This window comes from Erythranthe guttata, chromosome 6 (genome assembly GCF_056151865.1).
Source record: "Erythranthe guttata isolate IM_541 chromosome 6, IM_541, whole genome shotgun sequence".
Taxonomy (NCBI): domain Eukaryota; kingdom Viridiplantae; phylum Streptophyta; class Magnoliopsida; order Lamiales; family Phrymaceae; genus Erythranthe; species Erythranthe guttata.
The window spans coordinates 4,688,530-4,705,379 of record NC_142538.1 but is presented as its reverse complement, the minus strand read 5'-3'; the positions used below and the strand labels follow the sequence as shown (position 1 = coordinate 4,705,379).

The 16,850-nt window shown below is 36.0% G+C and overlaps 4 protein-coding genes across 5 annotated transcripts; 3 read left to right on the top strand and 1 right to left on the bottom strand.

The window, feature by feature from the left end:
- Positions 1-394: 394 nt before the first annotated feature.
- Positions 395-2,740, top strand: LOC105977899 (ubiquitin-ribosomal protein eL40 fusion protein). Its single transcript, XM_013003293.2, has 5 exons — positions 395-617; positions 708-794; positions 1,218-1,320; positions 2,343-2,409; positions 2,499-2,740. Exons 1-5 carry the CDS (start codon positions 515-517, stop codon positions 2,523-2,525), a joined length of 387 nt encoding a protein of 128 aa, XP_012858747.1. The 5' UTR covers positions 395-514; the 3' UTR covers positions 2,526-2,740.
- A 698-nt stretch (positions 2,741-3,438) lies between these two features.
- On the top strand, positions 3,439-5,960 carry LOC105977474 (uncharacterized). Of its 2 annotated transcripts, XR_016031745.1 has the most exons (2): positions 3,664-4,977; positions 5,921-5,960. XR_016031745.1 is itself a non-coding variant. In XM_088819582.1 (1 exon), the coding sequence occupies exon 1, from the start codon at positions 3,836-3,838 to the stop codon at positions 4,889-4,891; it is 1,056 nt and encodes a 351-aa protein (XP_088675708.1). In that variant the 5' UTR covers positions 3,439-3,835; the 3' UTR covers positions 4,892-5,124. The 2 variants fall into 2 exon arrangements, 1 of the variants encoding a protein (XP_088675708.1); XM_088819582.1 differs by lacking the exon at positions 5,921-5,960 and having other exon boundaries at positions 3,439-5,124.
- A 1,302-nt stretch (positions 5,961-7,262) lies between these two features.
- Positions 7,263-8,115, top strand: LOC105977415 (auxin-responsive protein SAUR32). Its single transcript, XM_013002722.2, has one exon. The coding sequence runs from the start codon at positions 7,581-7,583 to the stop codon at positions 7,971-7,973; it is 393 nt and encodes a 130-aa protein (XP_012858176.2). The 5' UTR covers positions 7,263-7,580; the 3' UTR covers positions 7,974-8,115.
- Positions 8,116-11,339: 3,224 nt separating this feature from the next.
- Positions 11,340-15,232, bottom strand: LOC105977837 (CDPK-related kinase 6). The gene is made up of 11 exons (XM_013003215.2): positions 14,161-15,232; positions 13,845-13,975; positions 13,499-13,540; positions 13,283-13,391; positions 13,115-13,193; positions 12,721-13,017; positions 12,511-12,620; positions 12,317-12,421; positions 12,160-12,222; positions 11,892-12,059; positions 11,340-11,812 (listed from the first exon to the last, which is right to left on the bottom strand). Exons 1-11 carry the CDS (start codon positions 14,695-14,697, stop codon positions 11,672-11,674), a joined length of 1,782 nt encoding a protein of 593 aa, XP_012858669.1. The 5' UTR covers positions 14,698-15,232; the 3' UTR covers positions 11,340-11,671.
- Between the last annotated feature and the right edge of the window lie 1,618 nt (positions 15,233-16,850).

The following is a 16,850-nucleotide window of genomic DNA, read 5'->3' as shown; positions in this document are numbered from 1 at the left end:
GGAGAAGATGAGAGTTGGTCTTGTGGTTTTGTGGTCTTGTGATAGAGTTTTTTGTGTTTTTGAATTTTTAGTGTTGCATATTTGAAATTTTTTATTTTTTTAATAAATAAGGGTATTATAGTATTTATACATTGAAAATTTTAATTTGGTCTTGCAGAAGTAGAATTAGTCTTGTATATAGCCGCAACCAATTCATTTTTATGGGCAATGTATCATTTACCCTCTAATGTACTGAAAACTTCAAACACCTCCTACCGTTAAGACTTTTTCCTGATTCCGTTAGCCAAATCCATTGAACGCCTGTTTTAAAGAGTTTAACACCGTTAAAAGTTTGACCATGGACCGTTAAAAGTTTGATCGGGGAGTGAATAATACATTTTGTATAGTGAAGGGGTGCAAATATAATTTTACCCTTTTTTAAGAAAATAGAAAACCCTAATTGCGAATCCATATATAAAGCTGGAACTCGGCGGAGGCGGAGAAGTGTAGTTGCTTTTTCACCGCCAAAGGAAAAATGCAGATCTTCGTGAAAACCCTAACCGGGAAAACCATAACGCTCGAGGTAGAGTCGAGCGACACCATCGACAATGTCAAGGCAAAGATTCAGGACAAGGAAGGTAAAATCATTTCAATTTTTTATTTCTTTTGTTCGTAATACAATCGAATTGGAGTAAAAAAATTAATGATTTTGTGATTATGTTGTACAGGAATCCCACCTGATCAACAGCGTCTGATTTTCGCCGGAAAACAGCTTGAAGATGGCCGAACACTTGCTGATTACAACATTCAGAAAGGTTTAATTTTTTATTAATTTTATTTCAATTTCAATCGAGCTATCTTTTTTTTTTCCCCGAATATTTAAACTTCAGATTCGAGTTTTTAGTACACAAAATTTATGTTAAAAAAATGGAAGAAAATGCAATCGTAATTGCTATAGCCTCTTCTTTTCCTTACTCCCTTAGGCCTTGTTTGGTTGGGATGATTAGTAATAATTGGACTTTATTTGATGTTTGGTACCCCAATAACTCGCCTCGCCGGGTCGGCCCGTAAATATTATGTTATTATGGCTTATCTTGCCTAGAAGGCATGTTCAACAATACAATTGGGTTTCATTAGATTATTTAATCTTATCTTGGTTAATCTTATTTTGGCAACCAAACTAGGCCTTAGAATTTTGGATAGGGTATTATTGACTAGATATTGAATTGGTATTGCAGAGTCTACTCTTCATTTGGTTCTGAGGCTTAGGGGTGGAATTATCGAGCCATCTCTCATGGCATTGGCCAGGAAATACAACCAGGACAAGACAATTTGCCGCAAGTAAGTTGACAATTGCCTTTTAGTTTAGAGTTCTTTTTACTACTTATATGCTGTTTAAATCTTGGGATTAATATGCACATCTTAATGCCTGAATTGACTGACTATGCTACCCGATTATCATCTGCTGATTGTCTTGCATTGTCAAATGTTTGGATTTCTCAGAAAATGGTTTAGGTGATGGCGTTCGTGATATTAGATTGATATAGTAGAATTGTACGGCTGGGATTGTGTAATCATTTAAAAATGAACGTTTGGACTTTGGACTGTATGATTCGAATTTTATATGATTGGATTAATATGTCAAATGTTTTCTTTCGATTTAGTATAGTTGAGTAACCCCCTTTCTAATTAAAAAACAAATCATTCTTCCATTAGTTCCTCTACACGTCTTTTTCTTGACTACTGAAATATGTGCTTTCTTCACCGCTGTCATTATTTCTGAGCCCAACGAACTAATACTTGAAAAACGGAACCAAAGCTAAACATTTCTTTAATGGTCTTGTAATGTTCAATGTCTTCAGGAAAAGTAGTCTTGTCGACATAAAACAGTGATGTACACAAATCCCTATATACTACATCCAAGTTTTGATAAGCTAATGCCATTATTGCCCTTCAAAATTCTTTCCGCAACCCCCCGAAACAAAATCCAAGCTTAGGGGAACAAAACAATGTATATGTTATTACATTCTCCTAAGGGTTGCAACTTTAAACCACGGAGATGAACTCACCGTTATCTGATTGTGATAAATCGTGAATATGTTGTAACAGGTTCAGTGATTTTAACCATGACCCTTTTTTGCAAACCGTCCACCCTAGTAGAGAACTTTAAAGAAAATACATATTAATTTACACAGCTTAATATATACACCCGAAAAAAACAAGGGCAAGTTCTCACTCCCTAATAGTATGGCTTTGCAACTGTAAGAAACTACACAAATTTGATTTGAGTTCTGGTCGATACTAATGAAATTTTCGTCAAATTGTGTTTTTTTTTTAAATCGAGGTGTCGCTCTTTATTGCAGATGTTACGCTCGTCTGCACCCACGTGCTGTCAACTGCAGGAAAAAGAAGTGTGGACACAGCAATCAGGTATATAACCAGAATATGTTATTGGCATAGGCTTCAAATAATTGTTTAGATTGGCAGATAACTGATGATGCTATACTTTGTTTCTGCAGTTGAGGCCAAAGAAGAAGATCAAGTAGAGTGCCAAAATTGGTGGAGAAATATCACCGCTTGTTTTTTTGTTAGATGTCTTTGAACTGCTTACTGTCGTTCATTCCGATATTTGTCGTCTACTACTATTATTATGTTGGATTTCCTTTTAGTTTATTTGATGAGAGATTTTCAAACAAATAATTTACATGTTGGTTGCTTTTCTGTTACTGTTATCTAGTTATTTGAAAGATTTGAGATTGAATTTGCATGAGCTTTGTTATATCTATATTTTCGCGTGATTAGTCATCGATCGGAGATAAGTATATACATACATGATACATATATATTTCAGGAGCATTTATGTAAGTTATATTTTTTTGTTGCAAAACGGTCTTAGAAACCCTTGTCACACTTCTTGATTACAAACTTTAACCATAGATGATAGAAGTTTAGAGGCAGTTCTTGAGAAACAAATATAAACCTTGATGTATGTATATATGTCACTTTGTTAAAGAAGTATCTGTTCAAGAATTTAACTAAATATCTTCATTTATTAAATCAAAAGAAGAAGTATCTGTTCAAGAATTTAACTAAATATATTCATTTATTAAATCAAAACGACGTTGTATCAGGGTAGGTCATTGCACGCGAGTAGGTGATCGATGTTGGAGTTTTAGTATTAAGTTTAAGGGATAGTGCTATTCATTAGTCCTAATACCACCCATAATTTTATATTTCAAGATTAGTTATTGAAATAGGTGTATGTAAAGAATACGAGACTTTTCTTAACTTGAAAGTTGTCAAAATGTATTGGCCAAACGTCATTTCTTGAAGACGTCAAAACCTATATGTATATATAAATATGTAGAGCACTAATTCAATAGAATCCTTATAGAACAACCATCAATCCCATAACAACAATGTAAACATACTAAAACAAACCACAACCATCAATTTCCTCTCTCTCTCTCTCTCTCTCTCTCTCTCTCTCTCTCTCTCTCTCTCTCTCTCTCTCTCTCTCTCTCTCTCTCTCTCTCTCTCTCTCTCTCTCTCTCTCTCTCTCTCTCTCTCTCTCTCTCTCTCTCTCTCTAAGATTTGGCAAACGCAATCCTTTCAATCTTTTCCCCCCTTACTCCCCCACCAGCCTGCTTTCCCGTAGGCTGGGAGGAAACGCAAACCGCCGGGGAAAAAAAACTATTTCGGGAAAGAAAAATAAAAAAAAACAAAAAAATTATGCGATTTTCAAACCTCAACAAACAATCACAGGAGCCATCGATTCCACCTCCCATCCTCTCATCTCCGCCACCGCGACGGCCGCCGGCGTATACCCGCCGCCGTCGCCCACCCACGGCAATCTATGAGAAAGCTCCTCTCCCACCACCACCATAATGTCCTCTCCTCCTCCTCGTCCTTCCTCCTCCCGCCGTCGCCGTCGCCGTCACCTTCCCAATTTCCGATCGTCCCGGATTACACCACGCACGAAATCTTCTTCTTCTCGTCAATCCCAATCGCCAAAAGCGGGTTCGATTTAGCCACGCTTGCCACCATCGCCGCCCTCCTCCTCCTCTCCCTCATCTCATTCTCCGTCGTCATCTACACGCGCCTGAGGTCACGCCGCCTCCGCCACCTCGAAAACTTCAATTCTCTCTGGACCGTCCGATTGCTCCTCGTCACGATCACATCAATCTGGGCCGTTAACGAGATCCTCCGCCTCCCATTGGTCCGCAGAAAATACCTCTACCCATTTCTACCCACGCTGAATCTACACCAACAATCCAACATCTGCAAAATCCACGTCGTTCTCTCTCTAGGGTTTCTCGAGCCGAGTTTCTTGGTAACCCTACTTTTCCTGGTCAACGTCTCGATCAAAAAGTCAAACCCTAGCCGGATGTGGGCCCTGGTCTCGCTGCTGGCGGTCTGCGCCCCCGTCACGCTGCTGCAGCTGTTCTTCGTCTACTCCTCGCCGCTGGAGGGGCGGCTGCCGAGGTTCATGCACGGAAGCTCCGTCGCCGGGAGCGACTATTTCGGGAGCAGGACGGCGCTCTGCACCTACCCGTTCTTCAGCAGCGTCGTGTTCGGCGGCTTCGCCGCCGCGTACGCGGTGGCGTTCCTGTGCTCGTGCTGGAGGGTGATGGACCTGGTGATAAACAAGGGGATCAGGAACAGGATCTACCTCCTCGCCGCCGCCGTGATGGTGGCGCTGTCGGTGCAGATCGCGTGCCTCAGCCTGTCGTGGCTGTGGATGCCGGAGGAGGCGGCGTACGGTTACGTTGTGCTCGCCATGTTTCTTTTTGTCGCCGGGAGCATGGCGGTTGGGGAGGTTATTTTGGTCATTAAACCCATCGCGGAGGCGCTGTCGGCGGCCGCCGAGTTGCAGCGGCGGCCGGCGGAGGAGAGGACGACGAGTTTGTAGTAATGAGGGTGGTGATGCATGGGTCATTTTTCGGGGATTCTAAGGGTGTTTTGGTCATTTCAAGACAACGCAGATGGGGCTGAAAGGTTAGAATTGGAAAACAAAATTGCAAAACTGCCCCTGTAATTCAATTTATTCTTTTTTTTTTCTAAATGCCCTTTTGACCTAATTTGATTGTTTTTTCTTGGTACATTAGATTGAAGTTCGAATTTCTTATTGCATTTTCACGTTTACATATTGGTTGTGTACATTTTTAAACTCTATTAGGAAAATTTAATTACAAAAATTCAATATAAACATAATTTAGAAAAATATGATGAAATTACAGTTAAACCTCTTTAAATTAAAACAGCTAGCGGTAACAAAATTCTATCAATTTATCGAACTAATAATTTACTTCGTTTTTACCAAGTTAGGACCATAATAAATATTATTTAAACGAGATTATTAATTTATCGATTACTAAATTACCGAGGTTCTACGGTGAATTATATACTTTTAGTTTAATGCTAACCTAAATGGGCTTCTTCATTTTGTATTTGCTATTGGGTTGACAGGTCAAAGTTAGACCGGGCTTGAGTGTTTCTATTCGGCCTAGCCCACTAAATGAATGAGAATTTTTTTTTTTTTTTTTTTTTTGAAAAGGTCAATAAAAACAAATTAATTAAGTTTAAAAAAAATTGGAGAGGTGATACGCGTAAAAACCATGTATATAAAATCGTAAGTATACAATATCGCATTTTGTTGAACATTATTTGTAGATATCGATCCGCATGTCTATAGTTCAAAAGTTGAGTAATGGAATTATATTACCGTCGTATTATCTAACCGGTCGTATATGATTGAATGTGTCAAATATAAAACAAAAACGGATATTGAAATATACAAACGAAACTATTTATATTAAATGTGTGCAAAAGACCAAATCAAAATAAGATAAATAAATACAAGTCTAACATTTAATTTGAACGGTGTCTATGCTTCTTCCCGCTTTTTGGTTGTCTCCAATCATTCAAGCATTCAATGCAGATGTCAGTGCCTTAAATGCGCCCGTCAAGATCACGACTACTCAATTCTCGGTGGCATACCTTCCTCGTCCAATTGTCACGGAAGGGTTTGGCCTCTTAAACTGGGTGACAATACCGAACCGCTGCTCGTAGTGGGGCTTTGCGTGCAGGGTTGCTTCACAAATGGGCCGTGCCAAAGAGCCATTAATTGTATAGAAATGTAGTAGATAGTTTCCTCATTCGGTCCGTTTTATCGAATTAATTTGAAATAGACGAGATTGAATTAATTTCTTACTAACCAACTAATTATTTAGTTAGTAAAATGTTCGGATTATTATATTTATCTTTGTATTAAATATATTAAACAATGATATTATGTGTGATTTGTCTATAAATCTTCCTACTTAACAAAATTTACATGTAGTTGAAATTATCAATATTTATTTAGTCATCCGTTACAAAATTAATTCTAAAGACATTTTTCTTAATCCATTTGATAGGTATGTACTAAAACAATTACAATACAACAACACCTACCGAAATTAACATTCAAAATTGACATTAGATCTTTCCCTCCAAAAAACAAATTAAAAAAAAAAAAAAAAAAAAAAGAAAAGGAAAAGACATTAGAAAATCCATAAACACGATTTGACTTTCAACGCACATGAGAAAGCTTCACAGAAAATCCGGCCATCTAATTGGCTGGGCCGGCCCACCAGGAGCGTAACTTGCGCCTACTTTTCAAACGACTATTTTTTTCAATTTTTAATTTTCTTTATAAAAGAAATACAATATTTTAATAGTAATTAGTAATTAGTAATTAGCAATGTTTTTAGTTTTTACAGCCTGCTATTATTAAACTAATTACCCCGATTTTGTCATAAATAAATCAACTAGCATCGAGTCGGCCACGTTTTTTCTGTGATGGACTACTGTAATTGCCCCCCTCACTAAGTCAATGGATGCCGTTTACGTTTCTAAATATTACGTCACAAACACGCACCAAAACATTTTATTTACGCCGACAATTTTATATTGTCATTAAAATCAAAAAATGAAATCCAATTCGGAATTAAAAATATTATTTCATAATTGGAAATTATTCAAATTAAAATCGTCGAAATTCAAAAATTTTGTTCCAATTTTCACCGGTACCATCGACGACGTGGCCCAAGAGCAAATTGCCTAAAAAAGAATAAAAGGGCAGAATAGAAATACAATACAACAGAACTTTGACACGGCAAATCCCGAAATTACCCTCACCCGCCCAAAGACTGTTTCAGATAAATTCTACCGCCTTCAAACAGCTCTGGAAAGTGGGGCCCACATTAGCGTACAAATGAAGAAATTTTCACCTCCACAAGCTAAACCCAGATGCCTTCTCTCTCTCTCTCTTCTTTCTCTCTCCTCTCCGTGTGTGTATATATATAGCCATCTATCTCTCTTTCTCCTCGAACTTGATAAACTTAATACATATGCTAATTTGCAAAATTCATATATAATGAGCAATATCCCTAAATCTCTATCCGACGTCGCTTTAACCTTGTTCAATCTCGCCATCTCGGCCTCCGATCCTTGGCCTTTTTCTCTCTCTTTATAAACCCTAGTTTCTCTCTCTCTCTCTCTCTAGATCTCTCTGTGTTGTTGATCAATTCAAGCTGTACATACATATATATTGGAAGATGGTGAACGGAGATAAGAGCGGCCACCTGAATTTCCATCTGCACATGCCGAACATTCACTTCCACGGCGGCGGCGGCGGGGGTGGGAGTAGGGAGGTTAGGGGTATTCCGAAGGGATGCGTGGCGGTGACGGTGGGGCAAGGGGAGGAGCAGCAGCGGTTTATTATTCCGGTGACTTATGTGAACCATCCCCTGTTCATACAGCTGCTCAAGGAGGCGGAGGAGGAGTACGGCTTCGATCACGACGGTCCGATCAATATTCCGTGCCACGTGGAGGATTTCTGCCATGTCAGGGGCGTGATCGATAAGGAAACGACGTCGTTGTATCGCCGCCACCAAGACCACCACAACCACCACCATCATCACCACCAATTGTTGTGCTTCAGGGCTTGATTTTCCGCCGCCGTCTCTTGTTAAATGTTGAGTTAGTAGTTGACATGTAATGGTGATTAATTTGTTCTGATTATTGATTATGGTTGTTTATTAATTATTACTTTGTTTCTTTTTTGAGATTTTATTAATTATTACTTCAATTCTTCTTTTTCTTATAGTTAATTTGTTTAAATACTCGTTAAAAATAAAATAAAATTTGTTAACTATATAGTTTTAGGAAAACAATTAATTTGTTGAAGATTAATTACGAATTAGCCCACTTATAGTTATACATTGCTCTCGAGTCTTGCCTAAACTTCTGATTCAAGTTCGAATCTTTATTTAGTTTCTTCTTCTTCCTCATAGGTTGCAACAAATTTCGAGTCCGGAAAAATTAACATTTCTTCTGTAAAGAGACACGAACGAGGAAATGTTTAGATTGGTTTTCGGAGTTATTTCCATTTTATTTTGAGGAAATATATTTTGATCGACGAAATAATTTGAGAATGAAAGTAATGTTTGTTTATATTTTAAAATGAGACGGAATACATTATAACAGTCAAATCATGTTTAAAGGTGTTTGAAAAAATGTATTGTAGAAGAATAATTTGACAATTAAATTGATGTTAGTTCGTTTCTTAGTGAAAACAATTTCTTTTACTGTAGAATTCAAATCATCTACGGAAAAGAGACATGAACTTTAGAAATTGTTTTCGTAATTTTGTTTTGAAAATCTAAACAAACACGAATTCATTTCGGCGAAAAATGAAATGAAAATATAACAGAACATTGTCTTGAATAACATAGCAAGTACTAGAAAAATCAAACGATGTTATAATATTAAATAATTTGAACATGGGTCAAAATTGGAATAAGAAGTTGGGTGAATTTAGGATTAGAAGATCTCAATCTAATGCACATGAAGAGTAGATATTGAGGAATATGGAATTATTAGTGGGAATACAAGAAATTAATATTCACTGCACAAATGATCTGTAAACAACTTAGCTGCTATATATCATGTTCACCACCTGTATATTATTTTGTAATTCAATATTATTTTTATCATTTTACACACACACACACACACACACACACACACACATATATATATATATATATATATTCTTTTTAACCATAATACATATATATTAATTGAATTGATTTAATACACCGGCAACAAGCCAAAATATTTTGATATGGAGAAAAATAATGATATGCCTAATTGGGCCAACCCAATGGGCCTACAATTTCTTTACCTATTGGGCTACGAGCCCAATATCGAAGACTAATATCACCGAGGCCCAAACACCTTCAAGTAAAGCTTGGGCCCAACAAATCAAACTCAACCCAATAAACGACATATAAATAGAGGTTTTACTCATTTTATTAAGGTACGTCCTATTAACTGAGCAATACTACAATACGTATTCTCTGGACTATTTCTATGATCAGCACGTCTGACTTGAGCGTCGGAGGGGTTTCCGCCGGATCAACCCCCGGCGTAGTTCACGTGTGTTCATTTCGCAGGTACCTCAGGATCATCAAGTTGTCAAGCTACTGATCTGCTTTGCTCTCCCAGTTCGTTTTCTATACTACCCAAGTGATCTAAATATTTTAGCATCATCAAATAATATAATACAAAATAGGATTGACTTTGAAGTTTCTAAGTGATGGTTAATATTAAAACCAAGCCAAAGGAATTAGATACTATATGTACACATACACGCATGCAGAAGAATTATTCTGTGGAAAGCACTTCAAAAATTCCAGTGGTTCAAAGAATTCAAGTTTAAATTAATTGATTTTGATTCTTTTATGCTCTGATCCTACTTCTAAACTTCAAATATTTTGCTTTAATTTGGAGTTTCGTCGTATTCATCGTTGTTGAACGATCACCTCAATTAAAAGGGTAAACTATGGAAAATCCCCTAAATTTAGACAAAATAATGAAAAACACCCCACATATGCATAATTACTAAAACTTCCCTCTGACTATCTATTGATCGAGTTTTTAAATAGAAAATGTGCAAAGTTGATTATGCCCTTCGGTTAAATACGAGAAAAGTAAAAGAAAACATCTGAAATATGTAAAGTCTACATCGAGATCTCGAGCAAGGCCATGAATTTTATGAACAACTAAACTTCATTGACAAGAAGGTTTTGTGAATATTCATCTCAAATTAAGAAGATTTTGTGAATAGTCATCTCATAGGGGGTCTGTGTAATACAAAAACAAACACCAGATGAATTTTGGTAATTACGAATATGTGCGGTTGTTTTTCATTATTTAGCCTAAACTCACGAGGGTTTTGGTAAATTACCCTTTTAAGTTATTAGTGAATAATAATATACTATTTAATATTAATATCTTTAATATTTAATTAATTAATATAAGCCACTAGGGTTTTGACTTTAATTCCCAAGTGGGAAAATTAGATGGCGCGTCTAAATAGAGTAGCTCAAGTCTCAACCATTGTTTATTTACAAGTTTGCAATCATTTTGTGCACTAAATAGAAAAAAATCCTAGTTTGACTTTCATCCACTTGTTCATAATTCTTTTTCAATTAAACCAATAATCTATATTATATAATATTAATCAATTAAGCTGAGTTTGATCCAAGTTTAGTAATATGAACACAAAAAAACATGGAGGCAGCCATAGATGATTATCTTAATTTAATTATTACTCATACCTAGTCATGTGCCCCTATTGCCTAATCTAATCATTGACAATTTTACTTCTTTTTTCTTTTTCTTTTTTTTAATTATTCCGAATTTCATTTTTTGTCTGAATATCTTTTGCAAACCATAACTTAAACATCTTTCACACCAATGGGACATACTCAAGATTTTTTCTCTTTCACTATTTATTTTTTTAATTAAACAAAATTTGTCTTTCCCTTGTATTATAATTATAATGTTAAATTAGGTAAGGTTATATTACGAAGAAACTCTTCTGTATTGGTAATTACAATCACATCCTCAACTATGTTTTTTTTACACGGTCATCTTTGTGGGGTCAAATTCAACATAATCTTTTAAATTCCGTGGAATGTTTTTTAAGTTTACACTCAGTTTTGTGCAAAACTACAGTTTTTGATGCACCACAATCTGATATTAACAAGCCAAGAGAGACATCTTATGATCATCTTGTTTCAGAATGTAGAGCCTGAATGAGGGTAAAACGGGTACAAACTGAAAAATATTCCACATAATTTAAAAGATTACACCAAATTTAACATCGTAAAGGTAGACATGTAAGAAGATTCATAATCAAAGGGGTAATTGTAATTGTAATTATCCAAACATTGAGATTTTTTTCATAATTTAACGGTACCTCACGGTGGACGTCATTGACCCTAATTATAATACACAAAGATATATAATACCATAATACCATAATCCAATAATAAATAAAATATTTCATTGTGAAATTTGAGTATCTACCTTCACTACATATTATAATTTCTCTTCAACAATAATTAAATTCCCATTTCCTAATCCAAAATCAAATCTTTGAGAAGTCAAACAACTGGTCAAACAACAACAGACAATCCTCTTTCAAGAAACTGGCAAAATACCACCAGACAATCCCAAAGCCAGATAGAACAACAACACAAGAAACTGGCAAAATCCCAAAGCCTCAAAATAAATATAAAATAAATTTGAATCTATTAAGAATTAATTTTTCCTAAGCCTGATTAATTAATTTAATTTACTGGCGTTGTCTCGTATTTGAGCTGCGAATCGTCACGCCGTGCAAGAACTTTGTAAATCCAAGAAAACTCAGCTTCCCATCTGATGGTCTGATCCAATCTTTGAGTAGGTACTGTGTAGTAGGACCCAAATTCAATTCCTGTAATTAAATTAAATTAAATTAATGAGACTTTTTATTCGGTCTCGAAAAATAGTTAGTTAGGTGCTGTATTTATTACCTGTGCTAATTCTTCGATCGAAGTAACACGGTTTCCTTCTTGTTCGAAATACTGAAATGCTGCGCTCGCAATTTCCTCCCAATTTTCCAACGCCTCGAGCTGATACGTACTTATTGTCGCGGCGCAAAACTCTTCGAAATCCATTTTTTTATACGACAGAGGTTCCATCTTCAATCCAATATAAATAAATTATTATTATTATTATTATTATTATTATAATATATGTTTATAGAATTTGTCGAATGTGTTAACGGAGCGCACGTCTCACCATATTCAAAATGTCGGCAACTCTTGATTCCTTCATGGCATCTGTTGCATTTTTCATCAATGCCTGTAAACAGACGCATCGTAAAAACGAGTTTAGAAATTTATTACACGCATCAATATAATAATTATTAAAAAAAAAGGGAACAAAAATAACCGACCGTTTTAAAATTATTAAGGGATAGAAAACCATCCTTCGGTTCCAGGAGTTCAAATTGTGCCCGAAGGTAAATGAGCTCGTCCTCTGTCAAAGCTTTCGAAAGTGCCTGCATACTCGAACGAATATACGTATTTTACCAAGCATTACATATAACGCATTATACAAAAAAAAAAAAAAAAAAAATCGAGTACATACTTTTAACGCTGCACGTTTAAAATGAGTGGCTCGAATATACGACTTGATCACTCTATAAATCATCATATCTAAAGGTATAGCGCAATCGAGCTCCCTCAACCATGGATGAGCTGCAGATAATAACGAGGCGTATATCAACTTTTTCAATATATATAAAAAACTAAATATATATTTTAAAAAAAATTAAAAAATCGGTAACTAATTAATTACTCAATGCTTGGGCAGCGGTCATTCTTTTTCGATGGTCTCTATTTAAAAGCCTTTTAACAAAATCTTTAGCCTCTGCAGATACCGACGGCCACGGTGCATCGAAGAAGTTGGGATCGGCTCTTAGTACCGAACGGAATATTCCAGATTCCGTCCTTGCCCAAAAGGGCCTACTTCCACATAATAAAATATACGTTATTACACCGATGCTCCAAATATCCGCTTCGCTACTGTATGATCTGTGAAGCACTTCTGGAGCAACGTAGTACGCGCTTCCCACAATATCATTTAATCGTTGATCTGCAATAAATAAATAAAAAATTAAAAAAATTAATGACTGTTAAGAAAAACGTGTTCTAATATCGAGAATAACATAAAGAATTTCCGGAAGATTTACCTGGCCTAATGAAATCGGATAGACCAAAATCGATGACCTTCATTTGAGCATCTTCGTCTTTCGTGGCAAATAAGAAATTCTGCAAACATAATTTTGTTTTTTTATTTCAAGAATTGATGCAAACATTTTAAATAAGTATTTAATTTATTATAGAACTTTCGATTTTACCTCTGGCTTGAGATCACGGTGTACGACGCCTTGTAGATGACAAAACGCAACCACACTCAACATCTGCACGACTATTTTCTTGGCATCCTCTTCCGTATATCTCCCACCTCTACAGTACGAAAGCGCTAATTATATTAAAACCCGATTTTAATTTAATTTATCGGCTATCTAATTTATAACAAGTGATTTTGGATATTTTTTTCATCCAAATATTACCGTGCTAAAATCCTGTCCAGCAGCTCGCCTCCTTCGCACAATCTGTTCAGACATAAGTTTGTTAATACTTACGATTCTCCGATCAGTTACTAAGATAAGCTGATATTGATTAGATAATTTGATTTTACTATATTAACTTTTTTGGTCGGACCCCGAAATTTTCTACAAGAATGAACCCTTTCGACTACACATTTGAGTACTCGTAAGATTGCGTAATCGTTTATCTCGGCTAATCCTTATCTTGACAACCAAACGAGAGACGATTTACTAATTCGTTTCAAGCTAAACTAGGGAATTAGAGTCTGGTCTAGTAAATCAAGATTAGGGCAAGAGAGATAAAACGTACTCCATAACTACATAAACGTTCTGCGCATCTTCAAACGCGTCGTAGAATTTGATTAGGTTTCGATGTCCAGACAAAGCTTTTAGTATCTTCACTTCCCTACGTACGTCTTCGATTGCAATTGCTGTCGTCATCTGCCCAAACAATTTTTCGGTTTCACAATTAAATTTAATTTGCTGAATTACATACATACATACATAATTCCAAGAACACAAGTGGCATTTTAAGTGTAAGCTGCAGACAAGATCCAATTTTTTTGGATCAATGATATATATAATATATACATACATAAAAAATGATGATCTGCAATCTTGTTTACCTTGGCTTTGGAGATGATCTTGACAGCAACTTGTTGATTTTTCAAATCACCCTTTTTACCCTTGGCCCAGCAAGTATGACCGAAATGCCCTCGCCCAACTTCTTTACCTAGTTCGTACTTTGCGGCCAAGTTTTTTGAATACCCGAAGCTTTTGTCGAGGGGCCGCTCGCTGGGGCCGCCGGCGGCGGCGGCCGATTCCTCCGGTATCGGCTTACTAGGCTGCGCAACCGGGTGCCGTTTCAGGAACGCCGACATGATGGGTTTCGCCGGAGAAGGCGGGGGTAGAGGCCACCGGAATTTCCTCCCCGGCGTCCTCGCCGGGGATGGTGAGGGCGCGATGCCGGCCGGGTAGGGGCTCTGCCACGGGCTCGCCGTGAACGAGTGGGCCGGTGTACGGGCCGCTCCATTTGCGGAGGCGGACGGCGTATGCGATCCCGATGCGGGGGTCTGACGGCGGTGGTTGGCGGAGGCGGAGGCGGAGTTGAAGTCGTCTTTGTCAACGGAGACGGCGACGCTCTTACTGCAGCAATGCCCCATTCTCTTTTTTTATTTACCGGCGGAAATTCGGAAATCGTGTGTCTCCGATCAACGAAAGGGTGGTGTCGGAACAGTCAAATCATCGGAATCGGATTTCTTGTGCTCCGGCGGCTAAAACATACGGCGGCGTAATTTTCTCTGTTGACGAAGACCCTCAAACTTTTTCTGCTGCGACAAAGCTAAAGCCCCACCATATTTATTTATCTTTCAAAAATCTGATTCTGCCCCCATCAACTGAATAGTCAACGGACAGCTCATCGGACGGTCAACGGCGAAGTAAAGCTCCGGCGAGATTACGTTACTTTTTTTCTCTCTACTTGATTTTTGCTGGAAAAGATCAATTGTTTGAGTCTTGAGATATATTACACAGGAAAGGATCTAAATTCAGACAAATAATAATTAATAAATAAATAAATAAATAATACACGAAAAAAGAAAAGTATTTAATAATAATAATAATAATATAAGACTCCTCTTAGGTAAGAAAACTCAAAACGTCGTGTAAAGTTTCGATTTCCGATTTTTCCTTTTCGTCACGAAAATGATTTCGTAAATTTGGTGTTATATAAAAAAATTACTTATAAATTTAGGCAATGTTTGGTTATATTTTTTCTTTTTCCTTTTTTTTTTGGAAAATGAATAAATATTTGTTTCCAATAGTTTTAGACATTATTTAATTGCTACATTATACTTTTGTCACCTCTAAAAATATAAATATTTTTTTCTCCCAAAATGTAGTTGCTTATAATGAAATTAAAATAATACCCAAATCACTTTCAAACATAATAATTTAATCAACCAACACTTTATTATTTAAATTGAATTTGTGTAAGAATTTCAAGTGGATTATCAATTCCCTACAATAACAAATTAAGGGCATGTTTGGCTAGGCTTAATTTAAGCAGATGACAAAGCCAAACACCCTTTCAATATAATTGAAAATAAGGGTTTTGCCCGCATGAGTGTAGCTCAACTGGTTACGGAGGTGGTAAGTTGGTGCAAGGTCCTAGGATCGAATCCTGGCAGTGTGGGAATTTCAACTCCAATGAGTTGGTTCCTTGTGGGCACCAGGTCCGGGTCCGCTACCTTAACGGGCCGTTGAGTTATCATGATTTACATTCCTCCATCAATCCTTGTCGGGCCAAGGGATGAGGGCCCTGAGGGCGAGGGATTTCGCCTTTTGGTGAAAAATAAGGGGTAAGATTTGAAATTCAAAGTAAAATCTAGTCCCCCAAAAGACTTCAATGAAATTATAATTACGGTATTAAAATCTTTAACTTCAAAAATTTTCAACCGTAACGAAGAAGCTTTTCAAAATTTTAATTAAACTAATATTTTAATTAAAATCGCGGTTTACAAGCATTGTTTAATTTTTTTTCTTTAATTTTTATATTCAAATGTTTGTCTATGTTTCAGACTTTTTCCAACTTTTCCTTGGGAAGAAAAATAAAAAGAAAATAAAATAAAATAAAATAGGTAATAATATGTGTTTGATTTGTCAACGGAAGAAATTAGAAAATGTAGTAAAATCAAATAAACGGCGGACTAATATTTGGGTTGTACTTTATGCATTAATCATTTTCCTAACCTCCAGTCAAGTTTACATTACATCATCATGACTTCAATTCCTTTTTTTTTCATTTAAAAAAATTTTGTATACCCAAAGTTGAGTTGTTAATTGTGTACAATTTATTCATTATTAACAAAAAAAAAAAAACTAGTTTCTATCTATTATATTTTAAAATTAAGAAATGCAAATTTATGGGTAAAAAAGAAAAAGAATGATAGAAAATCATTTAATGTAGACAGTGTGAAATTCAACTACCAAGTAATGACATATTTATTTCAATACATAAATGGCCACCAGACTACAATACCTGCCAACCATGCCAGTAATTTACTATTATTTATATTATTTATATATATATATATATATATAACAATTAAATATGTTAAAAGAAAATAATAATAAGAGTGACAGGCCCCAGTATAACAGAAAATTGAGTTAGTTTCTTATTACATTTGTATGTTCTTTTATAGAAAGTAAATTTGTGGAGAATTAATGATAGAGCTGTCACATTTTGTGTTTTTTATAACAAAGTGTTATTGCTGTATATTAATTATAATCAATTGTATAATTATTGTTGTACTTT

What these genes read in the sequence shown, in the direction of transcription:
- LOC105977899 (XM_013003293.2), top strand. Translation starts at nt 515, where the DNA reads ATGCAGATCTTCGTGAAAACCCTAACCGGGAAAACCATAACGCTCGAG. An exon ending in TGATTACAACATTCAGAAAG is followed by an intron (nt 795 to 1,217) that starts GTTTAATTTTTT and finishes TTGGTATTGCAG; the next exon opens with AGTCTACTCTTCATTTGGTT. An exon ending in AGTGTGGACACAGCAATCAG is followed by an intron (nt 2,410 to 2,498) that starts GTATATAACCAG and finishes TTGTTTCTGCAG; the next exon opens with TTGAGGCCAAAGAAGAAGAT.
- LOC105977474 (XM_088819582.1), top strand. Translation starts at nt 3,836, where the DNA reads ATGAGAAAGCTCCTCTCCCACCACCACCATAATGTCCTCTCCTCCTCC.
- LOC105977415 (XM_013002722.2), top strand. Translation starts at nt 7,581, where the DNA reads ATGGTGAACGGAGATAAGAGCGGCCACCTGAATTTCCATCTGCACATG.
- LOC105977837 (XM_013003215.2), bottom strand. Translation starts at nt 14,697, where the DNA reads ATGGGGCATTGCTGCAGTAAGAGCGTCGCCGTCTCCGTTGACAAAGAC. An exon ending in AGATCATCTCCAAAGCCAAG is followed by an intron (nt 13,976 to 14,160) that starts GTAAACAAGATT and finishes TTGTTTGGGCAG; the next exon opens with ATGACGACAGCAATTGCAAT. An exon ending in CCCTTAATAATTTTAAAACG is followed by an intron (nt 12,223 to 12,316) that starts GTCGGTTATTTT and finishes GTCTGTTTACAG; the next exon opens with GCATTGATGAAAAATGCAAC.